This window comes from Etheostoma spectabile, chromosome 1 (genome assembly GCF_008692095.1).
Source record: "Etheostoma spectabile isolate EspeVRDwgs_2016 chromosome 1, UIUC_Espe_1.0, whole genome shotgun sequence".
NCBI lineage: Eukaryota > Metazoa > Chordata > Actinopteri > Perciformes > Percidae > Etheostoma > Etheostoma spectabile.
In genome coordinates, this window is record NC_045733.1 from 22,633,317 (window position 1) to 22,647,697 (window position 14,381).

General features: G+C 39.6%; 1 protein-coding gene across 1 annotated transcript in view; it reads left to right on the top strand.

The window, feature by feature from the left end:
- The window catches only part of LOC116692225 (neural-cadherin-like), a 347,629-nt gene that overhangs the window by 264,837 nt on the left and 68,411 nt on the right, over positions 1-14,381 (top strand). Inside the window, 3 exon segments of the mRNA XM_032520340.1 lie at positions 3,948-4,075; positions 9,452-9,579; positions 11,192-11,315. Of these exon segments, the coding sequence (XP_032376231.1) occupies positions 3,948-4,075; positions 9,452-9,579; positions 11,192-11,315 (380 nt within the window).

Sequence of the window (14,381 nt, forward strand, 5' to 3'; positions counted from 1 at the left end):
CAACAAACTTTTACAATAATAAAGAAATAATAAAAACTGCGTTAACGCGCGATAAAAATATTGTCGGCGTTAATGAATGAATTAGTTAATGCAATAGTAACACGTTGACTTGCCCCTCTTCCTTCGCACAAACGAGAAACCCTAGTGATGGCCAAATGAAGCTTTGTGAACCAGTGTCTTTATAGCGCCATCTAGTGGGCCTTAGAAAGAACGAGATCCAGGGTACAAGTGGCCGAAATGGGTTTCCTCAGGAGGGGGGCTGGCGTCTCGCTTAGAGATAGGGTGAAACGCACAGTCATCCGAGAGGAGCTCGGAGTAGAGCCGCTGCTCCTTCACGTCGAAAGGAGCCAGTTGAGGTGGTTGGGGCATCTGGTAAGGATGCCTCCTGGGCGCCTCCCTAGGTAGGTGTTCAAGCCACGTCTAGCTGGGAGGAGGCCTCAGGGAAGACCCAGGACTAGGTGGAGAGATTATATCTCTAACCTGGCCTGGGAACGCCTCAAGATCCCCCAGTCGGAGCTGTTGATGTGGCTCGAGAAAGGGAAGTTTGGGGTTCCGAGCTGGAGCTGCTGCCCCCGCGACCCTATACCAGATAAGCGGATGAAGATGGATGGGTGGTTTATGAAGCTTTATGTGGCCATCACTAGGAAACACACTATCTGAGGTCACATACGGGCACGAGGCTACATTGTGCATGTGTCCGCTCACTCCGGACCAAGACAAGCAGACCAAACGGTTCAGATGTTTTTTAAGGAACCGTGCCCCCCCCTAGAAAAGTTGAGAGAAAAAGAGAGGTTGGAAACAAACTTGCACTCACTGTGGCTTGAAAAATGGCTTCTTTTTTTTTTTTTACTTAAATGAGAGGAAACATAATGGAGTATGTGGCCCTCATCATAAATGCACATTGCAGCCTTGACAAGGCAATTAGAGAAGATTCGCATCTCATGTACTCAACACAACCTAATTTCTGCTAGTTCAAGGTGAAGATTCAATATAGGACATCATGTATGAAGGTGATGAATACATTATTGCAGCCAAACATTCCGGATCGATGCATCTGAATGTGTGATGGAAAACAGTAATTTCACAAAGGAACAGTTGAAAAGATAAAAAAAAGCTTTTGTGAATGATTTGAAAGCAGCACAATGTCAAAAATGTCAGTTACGGTGAAAAAGGGTTAATGAAAGAGTGAAGCAAGGCAGGAGGTAAAAGAGACAGACGAGAGATGAAAGAGCGCTGATAGACGGACTGACATTGCAAGAGACGCAGCGAGAGGGATGACGAAAGCTCGGCTGAAGTCAGACACACAGCGGAGGGAAGAGCGGTGAGAAGGGAATTTGATTCTGTTTTTGAACTCCCAACAGTTTACAGACTCAAGCATGAAGACGACTGTCACAATGCGGGAGTTTATTTCAGTCAGGAGAGACTTTGTTGCAAATATGCAGATTTATACATTATAGAAAATGTACAGTCTTTGGAGATTAGAGTCCATTGTTATGAAATGATATATTTTAAATGGGGTATAAAGCCAAAAGATAATCCCCCAATGGAGTCTAGACACTGACGGTGGTGTGACGAGACCGAAGACCAAATCAAGGATCCGGGTTGAGCACAACCCATAGACCGTATATACCGTATGTATACTCTTTGCCTGAAATGAAAACTGAGCAGCAGAGAGAGACAGATTTAAAACAAGGATGTCATGCTGTGATTGGCTCGTGAAATTCATGGCTGCTTCTGATTGATTAAAATGAAACACACTTCTAACAGCGGTTCAGTTCAGAAGAGGGAGAAAAGTGGTTAAGTGTTGAAGTCTTCCTGAAAAAATTTGGTCTCAGTATTCATTATAATCGCAGCACTTTAGTTTGCAAGACTAGGAGTTAACCAGGAAAGTAATTAATATGAAACACAACTTTGCTCTCAGGTGAGAGCCTTGAACGTCCAAACTTGTTTTTCAGGAAATGAGAGAGGGATCATTTAAACATGTTTTAATGAGCTATTTAGTTCAGACAAAGTCAAATAAAATCCAGTCACTGTTTAAATAGTTGTAGAAACCTACAGACAGACGTAAAGAGTGAACAATTGAATTGATTAATGGAAGGAAAGAAGAAATATTGAGATACAAGGTTTCTGCCCGACAGCAACAATTAGTAGAAATGCTTTATTAGAAACAGCAGTGGGTTCACGTAGTGGGTGTGCTTGGTGTGTGGGAGTGTAGATCCAGGCTTGCAGCGGGGAAAATTAGGAACAATGAGCTATTGGACATGAACAGTGACGGCCTATTATTATTTTTAATTGAATACAGCCAACAGAGACACAGCCAACAGAGACATACCGCAGTCTTGACATAAGCCATAATTCCAAAACAACATCATTATAACATGTTTTTTGGAAAGTCGCTGAAGTCACAGTTGCTTTTTTTTCCACATTTCCTGAGCTGAATCTAAACACACAACTTTATTTGGCTCAGACTTTGCCCATAACTCAACTTTTTATTTTTTGTCCTCACTGCCACAGGACATACAGTGTGAACTAATAAAAAGGTGGAGCAATGGTCAGTGGATAGTCATGTTAGGAAAGACTCCTACAGTAAAATGATGGACTGCATTTGTCAAGGCAGCTTCTGACTGTGTCAGATGGGCAATAACAGGCAGAAAATTAAGATTACAAGTTGTTTTATCCCTTTGACTTCATAAGTATAGACCCACGAGTGTGATCCAAGAGACTCTAAATACAAACATGATGTAAAAGCTCTCGATATGCAGAGACAAATAGATGCTTAGTGTCTGCATGCACTTTGGAAGTTCAGCATGCGTGATGATGAATTGCCAATACTGGTTGGTAAGCTTGCCTTCCCATAATTCCGTATATATGGCGCCGAGCACACAAGCAGTCTTAACCACTTCATTAACTTTTAATTTCCCATCTGAGTAAGTCCGAAAGTAGAATGTTGTAACTTTTGTCTGTTTGTTGACTGCCATGAGATGTGGAGAAAAAAAGAACACTACGACATCTGCGCAATAATCCTCATTAAGCTAATAAACGGAGATAATATCTGGCAAGTTATAAACCACTCTGTCAGCTCGTGCACTCTATAATATGACGCGTTATGCATTACTAATATTTGGCATGCATCACAATCAGAATCAGAAATACTTTATTGATCCCCGAAGGAAAAGTCTGTTACAGTTGCACGAAGTAAATATATAAATATATAAATATAAGGAGTGTGTATATGCACGGTATTTACAGAGTTAAAAGAATTGTTATCACACAGTATGTACATAATTAAGGAGTTGTAATGTGAACAGTAATAATGAATGAATCAAGTCAGTTATGATGGTTAAATGCCGTTTTAGGCTGTATATACAGGGCTATATTCTGTTTTTTAGTGAAGTTTTGAGCCAAAAGTGATGCACACATGTGTTTTTAGTTTCACTAGAAGAACTAGTCTGCGTTCAAACCACATATTTGATTAACTTTCTTGAGAATTGGGCAGGAGGCAGAATGTATACTCCGCCCTTTGCTAGTTGTTGCCAAGGTAACATTAGTAGCTTAGTCTCGGAGAATGAGACGTCATGACCGATTAGACCCAATCAGGCGCGAAACAGTGTTGGTTTTGCCAAAGGTCTCCGTTTCCGGCCGTTCAGACTGCAACACTACACCCCCCCCCCCCCCCCCCCCCCCCCCAGATGAGAAGTGTTTTCTCAAGTTTAGGGGCTCGTGTGAATGCAAGGTGGAAACGTAACAAAAAAATATTCTTAAAACAAACGTAGCATTGTAAATGTAGCCTTAGACTTAGAGACTTGAATACCAGCACCGAATTTTGGCTGTCAACAGCTTCAGACCAAAACTATTGACAAAAACTCAATATTTCTTAAATGTGATGATTTCAAAGTAACCTCACTGCCTCACTAATCCTCCCTGTCTCTTTCTTTCTTTCCATCTAGAGCTAATAGATGGGACCCCCACCTTGAAAATCAACCACGGCTCTGGCACAGTGGTGCTACAGTTGCCAGGCAACGTGAACGTTGCAGACAGGCGGTGGCATCGGCTGGATGTCCGCAGCAACAGCAAGGTTCGGCGCTTCACCCATTTAACACCAACCACCACTGATGTAGCCATTTAGCAAACAAGCTCTGGGTATATTCACACGGAGCAACACTGGCAGATGAAAAACATGTTTTTTTTCTTTCAGTTTTCAACGCTAAGATCAAGAAATGTTTTCCTGCATTAGACTTTTTTTTTATGGAAATTAAACGGCTAACACTTTAAAAACAAGCGGCATTCATATGAACAGTTTAATGTACCTTTTCACAAGCATTTTAGCTAAGACGTGCCGCTTACTTATCCAAGGAAAGATTTTAAAGGTTGCAACTGTTTTTGTAGTGATTATCCATCCAGAAGAGTTCCAGCTGTGTGTGTGTAAATACCTGTTTATATACTTTGTGATTGCGCATAGGCACAAATGTCCCGTTAAAGTAGAGGACACACCACTAACACAACGTGGCTGTGGTGCTGAACTTCACCTGCGTTGGTTATATGAACACAAAGATCCAACCACATCTCTGGCAAACATCTCTCATACCTGCACAGAGGCATTAATAAACACTATATAAAACTAGCGTCATTGGGCCCCCTGACAACTCCGTTGGTAGAGTGGGCGCCCATATATATTACTCCTCAACGCAGAGGGACGGGGTTTGACTCCAACCTGCGGCCCTTAGCTGCATGTCATTCCCCCCCCGCTCTTTCCCCTTTAATTTCTTCATCTGTCCTGTCAATAAACTCCTAAAATGCCTAAGAAATAATCAATTTTTTCATTGTTAGTCCTGTTTGCTGTTAGTGGTCATTTATGATCATCAGATCAGAAAATTACACAGTTCCAGAAACATAAAAAATGTGTTTGATTGTTTCAACCATGAACAATATGTCATATTGTCGAACTAAATGTTGTTTTAGTAATTATGTTATTAGTGATTTCTGACATTGTTGTGAATAATTAACATCACATTTCTATCCGTTGTAGCCTTAAAGCTGAGGTTCCAAAATGATTTCATCTCATGGATTTCAAATGTCACCCATTGCAAGACTATTTGACGGGATTATTAGGGATCCAAATGGGGAAGATGTGAGTTGGTGATTTAGTATTGCAGAACTGTCTGCACTGCAAAGTACAAAGGGAGACAATAGCGGTGTGAGATGAATTATTGCAATGGCCCTCCTTTGACGTTCTCTACTACGGCTCATTTCAAGTGAATTAAATTAGAGTGAAATTACGCTAATCTTCATTTGACTGAGGACCGCCTGGAGCTCTTTAGCTCCAAGGACTCACACATAACCACAGCATTATAATTCTTTCACCTCTTAAATATCAGGAAGACGGCCACTGATGCTATTTATTAGTCTTTGATGTGACCGAGCCTCAAAGTCCCACTTCAAGCTTAGGACCCTTTAAAGCAGCTGGACTGGCTGAACCTTGATCTGGGGAAAACAATTATAACTAATCGTAACATTGCCAGTTCTATCGCCACAACGCTGTGATGTAAGGTCTGGCTACCAACACAAAACAGTAATGCGAGCTGTTGAATCACCTGGATACATGGTAATTTGCTTTTAATTTGCACGTAATTTGATTTTACCAGTGTACCTCCGTGTGTACTTCGTCTACAGCAATCCCACCAATCGGTCCCAACACGTCCCACTTAGAGAGTAAATGCCGAAAACATATTCTTTGTAAATTGTTACAATCGTTCCCCGAAAGAACCAAACAGACCTGCCTTGTTGCACGATCCAAATCTTTTGTAAAACTTGGCATTTTCAGCTTGTAGCTTGCTAGCTTCAAGGTTGTTGTTGTTTCCCGAAGCGAATTCATTGGAGTTTGAGAACGGCAACACACGGAGAGCAGAAGGTGAGGGGACATTATCCTGGAAATGAACTTCTTCGATTCACACATCACAACATAGATAAGGCCCACCACAGTAAAAGCCCAGGCCCAGTAAGAATTTTGCAAAAATAAAAGCCTTTTTTTCTGTTCAGCACCATCAAAAGCTTCTTCAAAAACCATAAACTGAACAATCACACCCATGACACACTTGAATTTGCTACATTTAGCTGGTTACTACAATTTTGCAAGTTAACCATTTTAATAATACCTCCTCTTAGTCGGCCAGTGAAATGTGAGTGAAAATTTGTCCTTTACCAAACTGTTCAATGCACACAATCCACACAATTATTTTGACGGAATGGCATCTGTTTTAATTATTTTGTTTTATTCATTTTATTTCCCATGTAAAGGAAATAACAGCTTAACTTTAACACATGCATAAACACAGAGTACACATGTGCTCGGTATTGAGAACGAGGCCAGCCAAACGGATGCATGAATGCACCGAGACTTAAGGTAATACAACAGCTTTATCCTGAATTGCATGAATGCAATAATTCATTGAGACTCGTGTTATTACAACGGGGATTATTCGGCATCACAACTTTATTATTCTAAATCACATGGGACTCTGTTCATTTGTCCCAGCAGCAGCTTATCCAACCTGGTTGTGCGACCTGATTGGATAAGCTGCCGCTGTGTGTGCATGTGTGATCAAAAGCAGCAAGGACAGGCCTTATGATTCAGCAGCCAAGAATCTAGCCATGAGCAGTGTTTTTATAAAGTATATTTATTAAGTTTTTGTCTGAAACTGTCACTGTACAGTACGTAAACAACATAAAACGATGCCAAAAAAAAAAAGAAATCCATTGAAACTGTGGTCTTGAGACCTGTAGAGAACTGAATAATGTTAGTGTATACAGTATGTATGTTTAATCCTGAAAACAACCATTATTTATGTGAAATCAATCAACCCAACTAATGCTAATGAGCAATCAGATCATGGGTTATGGGTTATGGGTTAGGGCCCCATGTGATAAATGTATTTAAAAAGATAAGTCAGAATTGTAAGTTTTTGGTTGTTGTTTTTTAAAGTCAAACTCCTTATCCTCTTCTATAGTTAATTCTATGGTTTTATTGTCATTTTGGTGTGAGAAATTATGCAGTTTAGTCATTGTCAGGAAACTCTCCCCACTCTGATAGGTTCAGGGGAACTTGCTCAGTTGTCCCCCACTGTGTTACATCGGCAACTGTATAGTCCTGCATGATTAATTGTTATAAAACCGCAATCTCGATTCGCCCCAGTTTGCGATTTAATTTTTAAATAACTTTATATTTTATTTCTTTTTTTATGACTTTGATTCTCACTTAAATTTACGAGCCGACTGCATCACAAAAGCTACTTTCTGCTGGCAGTTTTAAACATAGACTGTATAAAAAAGGTTTTAAAGCGCTGCAATGCTCTCCCTTCTCTACATTGAAGCCTCTATGTTCTATGTTTCTCCAGTTTTTGTGGTGATGCGAAATGTCCTAGAGGTGTCAAAAAAACTTTATTTTCATGTCCCCTTGACTGCCTCCCGTCTAAATCATGGGGCATTTTGCTTTAGAAGAAATTTTTTAGCTTCATATAAAACCATTCACTCTTTATCTCGGTCACAGTACTGCTCTCCATCTACTGGTCCTCTTCAGTTTCTTACGTTTTAGTCTGCTTTCCTTCTTTCTTTTTTACTCCAGTAACATTTTTGTGAATACAACCTAATTTGGGGATGTTTAATATGCTAATGATCAAATCTTGTGAATGTACCCCTACTCATTAAAAGGTGGTGTTTTCATCAGGTTGAAGGGAACAAGTTATAACATGTTTGTGCAGTTATGAGAGTTTGACTAATCTAACTTGGAACGCCATGAACAAACCTCACAGAGGAAAGGAAGCAAGATTAAGGATAAGAATACAAGAAAGTTTTTTGCCCAAAATGTTTATTAATCATGTCTATGAAGTAGAGGGTTGTGGGTTAAGGTTTTGTAATACCCCCACTGACCCGGCCCATTATGAGAGCTTATATCTTCAACGCGGTTCCCGCAAAAAACATGCATTAATCAACCTCCCGAACCCGACCCAACCAGCAAACTGTCATCTTAATGCAAAGTAGTAGCGCAATTGTCAGGACTATTGTTTCAGAATCTTTCTGGAAGTTATCAGTAACTTACTCGGAACGCTGCTTTCTCACTTTTTGACCCCCCTGCCAGACCAATGATATTATCTTATATGCATACCAGACCTACTATTGCATTATCCAAAGTTTGAATACTGAGTTTTTAGTGTTCCAAAGCTGGTACAGGTTTGATGTCAATGTCCTGCACTAATTTTAAATATCTGACATATACTGTATATTGCTTCTGCTCTTTGGCCACATAATCATGTATAAAAAGCACATATAAAAGCTTTCATCAAATCAATTCAAAAATGCTGTGTTAACACGGTACTAATGGCAGGAACTGTGTGCTAATACACAGGATGTTGTTATCCTCCAGAGGAATTGTGATGCCTTTGCACCAATTACTTTTTTTTATTTTTTAGGAAGTGTCATGTAAGCTTTCAAATGGACCAAATTCCCAGCCCAAAAAGCATTTGCAGTCCTTTAAAGATCCATATACTGTTACAATACCACCTTGTGTGAGGGCCTACTGTCAGCTGTAATGTACTGTATGTCAATTTCCAACGATTAGATGAATACGTGTGATCGATCCTTTCATGCTTCAGTGTTACCCGTTTTTCTAGCACAGTTGTGACTATGTATGGAAGAATGGACAGCTGTTTAGAAATAGGTTGTCATGGCTTCTGCTTAACCACATCCTTCCTTTTTACTTAAATACACCAATGGCGTGCTTATTGAAACATGCTGGTTTAAGATGAAGTCTATTTTTTTTTTTTTGTGCTTTACCAGGAAACGAAGCAGCTAGCAGCAGCATGACATGAACTAATGTATGAAATGTGAGTCAGAGAGGCAGCTCCCAATAGTGATAATGGTAAAAAAAGCACTTGACAACCACGGGGGGTAGACTCATTATAATAACTCAGATAGGCTCTTATTAAAGCATGAGGTTTCGCTGGAAACATGAGTTCTACAGCATTAGGCCTGTGTGATATGCGGAAAATATGCAATAACGTTGAATATTGCAATAAATAAACATTATTTATTATTATTTAATATAAAAATGCACTTAGTTGTACCTTCGTTCTGCTTTCAGTATACTCCAAAAAAATTCAAATTGCATGTTGAATGAAAAAAACATTGTTTTATTGAACACATGGTACACCAAACCGAACACAACAGGCACCGTTAAAAAAAAAAAAAAAAGTTCAATTTTAAAGTGCAGTTTTCCACTGATACTCTCTTTTAACTAACTTACCAATCACCGAGTGTCTTACGCGATGGGTCACAGTCTTCTGTCATGCGTTACAGCCTTTTGCGATGTGTTTATTGCACAACTTGATATAGCAATGACAACAACCGATTTATTGTGCAGCCTCTGTAAAGCGTGTCCGTGTTTGTGTGTGCTCTTCAGGAAGTGCGTTTCACCTTGGATCGCTGTTCAGGGGCGGCGGTGATGGAAACTGAAGGACTAGGCAGCTGGTTGACCACCGAGGACCACTCCTCCTGTGAAGTGTTGGGCGTTACACCCAACACTGACAGGTACACACACACACACACACACACACACACACACACACACACCCGCCTGTATTTGTGACTTTATATGTGTGGGGATGCATAGGGGACAGTACATCATTGTCATTTCATGGGTTTTAATGTTTTTATTTATTTTAAATATTATAGTCAGTATTTGGACAACAATATGGTTGAACGGTATGATTGCTTATATTTATATTTTAAAGTCTGCCATACAATTTTGATTTGATATGGGACTGACATGAGACAATTCAAATACACAGTCACTTAAACAACTAAAATAGGATTTTTTATCTTACATTTAAATTAAATCTATTTGTTTTAATACAAAAATAAAAATAGAACTTCAGTTGTGCACGTTGCACATTTTTTGCATTAGTTAACTTAAAGGGCCCTTGATGACCTTCAAATTTCAACATAAAGGCATGTGTATCAATGTTTTCACTTTGCATCAATGCTATTTGATAGTTGATAGCCCTTTGAGATTTCCTTGTGAAATGTAAAGGGCATTATAAATAAAATGTATTATTATTATTATTATTGATTACTGAATACATCATATTACATGAAAGGGCTAAGGGCAAATGTTTATTCCATTATTATTGTATAAGAACAGCAATAATAACATAATTTAGTTTTGCTAATAGAACATAACTAGCCTTTTACGCTTGTGCCGTACTATTGTTTGGCACCAGTTCATGTTCTTCATTGAGGTTTGATGACATTTGATAACTGCAATATGAGTTCTTTTTACCTTTTGACGGTATTGTGTTTTCACTTTAAAGCTGCAGTAATACCAACAATGGTTAAAATCACTTAGTGTAATATGTAAGGGGTCACTTGTAGCCCATTTTCCCCCAAAAATGGTATAACATGCCAATGTTGTGTTTACTGCTGTTGTGCTGCAACCAACAGCTTTTTGATTCTGTTGTGTTAACTGGCTGATTAAAATAAGGGGGTTGAAAGCCAAAGCAATGGCTGCAAAAAGTGTTTTTAATAGTGTGGGGAAATCCTAATACAATGTTCTCGCAGGGTCTTTAATGCATTTAAAAGTCTTGCATTTATTATTCTAAAAATAAGTCCTTAAAAGAATTTCTTTGACAAATTATTAAAATTTCTTTTACTTTGGTCTTATATTTTTTCTTGTCCTTTTGTAGGATTAAATAAAGGCCTTAACGTCATGAATATATATTGTGTGGCTAACGTTTAAATTCACGTTATTTTGTATTTTTAGTTTCATAACATGAGAGCGCTAAATGTGACAACTATTTCAGTCATTTTATGTTACAAACACAGAAATGTTTTATTAAATTCAAGTAAAATTGCTTTAAATTCAACACAGATTTTCCATTATATGGCCGTAAAGTTAAATAAATTTCATCCTAGGTGTTTTTCAAAAGTTCTTAAAAAGTCTTAAATATTACTTTATTACTTTACTTTACTTTAACCAAATGACTGAATGGCAATGCATGTATTATGTGTGCTATGAGCCCTGAGTGGAAGTAGTGTCTGTTTATATATATATGTGTGTGTGTGTGTGTGTGTGTGTGTGGTGTGTGTGTGTGTGTGTGTGTGTGTGTGTGTGTGTGTGTCCATGCCTGTGTGTGTGTTTTAGACACCTGAACATGAGCCAGGTGCTCCAGCTCGGCGGTGTGAACGAGGACATCCCCTATATCTACCCTCAGCTTCAACACAAACACTTCACAGGCTGCATCCGCAACCTCATCGTGGACAGCAAGGTAACACACACACACACACACACACTAACACACACACACACTAACACACAAGGTACACACATACCAATAAGCACACAGCCGTTATAGCACCCCAGCACACAAGCAGACCCAAACTCACGCCTGCACTCTAGCTGATAAATGGATTAAATAACACATTTCAACATTCACAGTACCCTTGTGCCATATAAGAGCCGATTTTTTTTTTTTTTTTTTTAACTGTAAGCTCAAAGCGCTTTCAAATACTACACACGTGCCCTCCAATGGTGGAATGGAATATAAACCGTTCCTCTCCTGCCTAAATCTGACTTCAAGTCAAGACTTTCATGTAACATTCCACTGCTCTGTTGGAGTTAAAAAGTCAAGGACTCCATGCTCAACCATGTCAATCCGGACCAACCCCAACAAAAGCCTATCATTTGTTTATGAACACAGGCCTCAGATACGGTAGAAACATCCTTTCCAGCTGATGATGACAGGGTAATATGTAACATCACACTGGAGGAAGACAACAACGTTTTTAATAAGATGTATTTGGGTACTTTCTGTAGTTTTCAACTTGCACCCTTTTTCCCCATGCATTGGTGTCTAAGTGAACAAAAATCTGGTTGGTCCAGTACTGACTCAGAACGCTGTAACCGGCAGATACGAACCGGGCTGCAATGTATGGGCAAATGCACATCGTTAATTTCTGTCCTCTGACAGTAAGTTTTTCTATTCTTTTTAAAATTCTATTTATATTTTTGGTGGGTTTGGCTGTTTCATGTTAAACAAATAGGATTTTACTCTTTCTCAAAAAGTTCTCTCTGTAGAGATTTTAATGTTGTTGGACCCTAATAATAATCTCAGCCTGTTGGTGGTAAAACAAGCACGTTTAGTGGCATAAAATTGAAGGTGCGCAATTGCCCATTGGCCTGCCGAATGCACCGGTCTTGCTAAATACTGGACCAATTTCAAAAATTGTTTTTTTCGTAAGTCTCTTAGACACAAAAACATAGGAAAATAGGTCCAGGTTGAAAATTATCAAAGTTACCCTTTAGGCTTACTGCTCAAAGTAGGTAATTTGTAAATGATCACTCTTTTAGAAGCAATAATACATCTGTTACTCGGTGCCAGTGATAATGTCTCGCTCTGTGAGACTGTCACTCTCACTGTGTGGTATGTATGTTAGGGATTTAGATGTAAAGGTGTTCTAAGCGATGTCACGCATGTTTTAGGCTAGGACATTTGTAGTCACATACAGCAAAAATCTCCTTACTATCTGCTAGCTGCCTCTCCCCTGAACACAATGTAAAAAATTGCAGTGTCTGTAGACAGCCCAGCGTCTACAAACGGCAACAAAAACAACCTGTGCCCACCTGCACCACGAAACATACACAAGCAGAGTTCCAGCCAATAACCGACAAGAAGGATTTGGGGGTGGGGGTGGGGGTTTAGTGCGCGGAAACACAGAAGAGGGGGGACAGGATGAGGAGGAGGGAGGGGCAAGCTAGTCTCGTTTTGTTTGAAAATACTTTGAACGTCAACAAGAAGTAACGTCACCCAACATCGCTTAGAGCACCTTTAAGTTCCAACTGGTGTGAAGTGTGCTCTGCGTTCAGCTATGCTTGCGATCTGATGATGAAGGCATTTTTTATATTCTCTATGCAAAGAATGTGAGAAAGAGGGGGGCAAGACTTTTCCTCTTTTATGACACTTTAAAGGAGACAGCAGAAGCTTTAACAGGTTCTTTTTGCTACAGCGGTACTCACAGCTGCTTTGAGCACTGCGGCAGCGCCTACTTCAAATCGGATAAGAGTAAAAGAGTAACTACTGGTGATGTAGGAGCGGATCTTGCTGGACTCTCAGTGAAGTGAGTTTTTTTCAAATGTTCAAGTGGAGGATCTTGGATTAATGTAGAGAGACATAAGTGGAGAGTCAAAAGCACGATAAACTCTGATATGTTTTTTTTTTTACTGCAGCTGAGGAGGACTATAAAGCTGAGTCACAAATTTTGTCTAAACCTTATCTTGGCGTGATCTACCAAAGCCTTGTATAAAGTAAGACTCAAAAAAATGTCCAACTCCATCTGGAGCCAGACATCAGCACCAAACTTCCTGTTTCTCTTTTGATAGCAATTATGTTCAAAACCTGTTCCATTTATGTATCTGTCCCTTTTGTTACATTATTGTAAGTACTTACTGTACATACACTGTGTGTTTTCAATGTTAATTCAACCTCTTTTATTGTCACCCAATCATCTTGTAGGGACCCATCTGTAGTCCAACAGTGAGACACATTTTTGTGTATGTACACTAAAATCTCAATTTTTGTTCTGATAGCTATCTTCAAATGACAGAAGCCTGGTCAGTCACTTTCGTTTCGAAAAACCACCGTTTTTCCTGTTTCCAAACAATCACAGGGCAGACACACAGACAACAATCAACACTCACGTTCACACCTACGAGCAATATAGCAATTAACCTAGCCTGTATGACTTTACTGGCTCATATTGTGGGAGGAAACCGGAGCAGCCAGAGAAAACCCACACATGCAGGCACAGGGAGAACGTGCAGACTCCACACAGAAGGGCCCTTACCGGCCAGGCAGGTTCCAACCGTCTACTGTATCTATGCAGTAGACCTTTTAAAGCTCTATTAGGATGTTAGATGTGAATCTCAAGAGTGGGGATATAAAAGGCTTTATGTTTCCCCTGCTGCAATGCTAAAGGCTTGTACTTGTGGGGTGCACCTTAACTGGAGACGTAGCTGAAGGCTGCACAAACGCTATGTGCTAATGAGCGAAATCTGCATGATGTGAGTGGGCGAACATGAGGATAATAAATCTCTACAGAGCAAGCAACAGTAGGCAAACTGATGATTAATAGTTGATGGACATGTTCTGGCATTGTATGATTTCATTTTTGTTGGTCTCTTATTTTTGGTGTTGTTCTTATAGTCACAGAAAGTGCTTTAATGTCACATTCTCAGCTGTTTTTACTCGAGGTGTGTGTGCCTGTGATGCGGTAAAGGTAGTTGACAATGATAGCTACTTGCTGTAACTGCATACTCTGTATGTACCTGTTTCTAT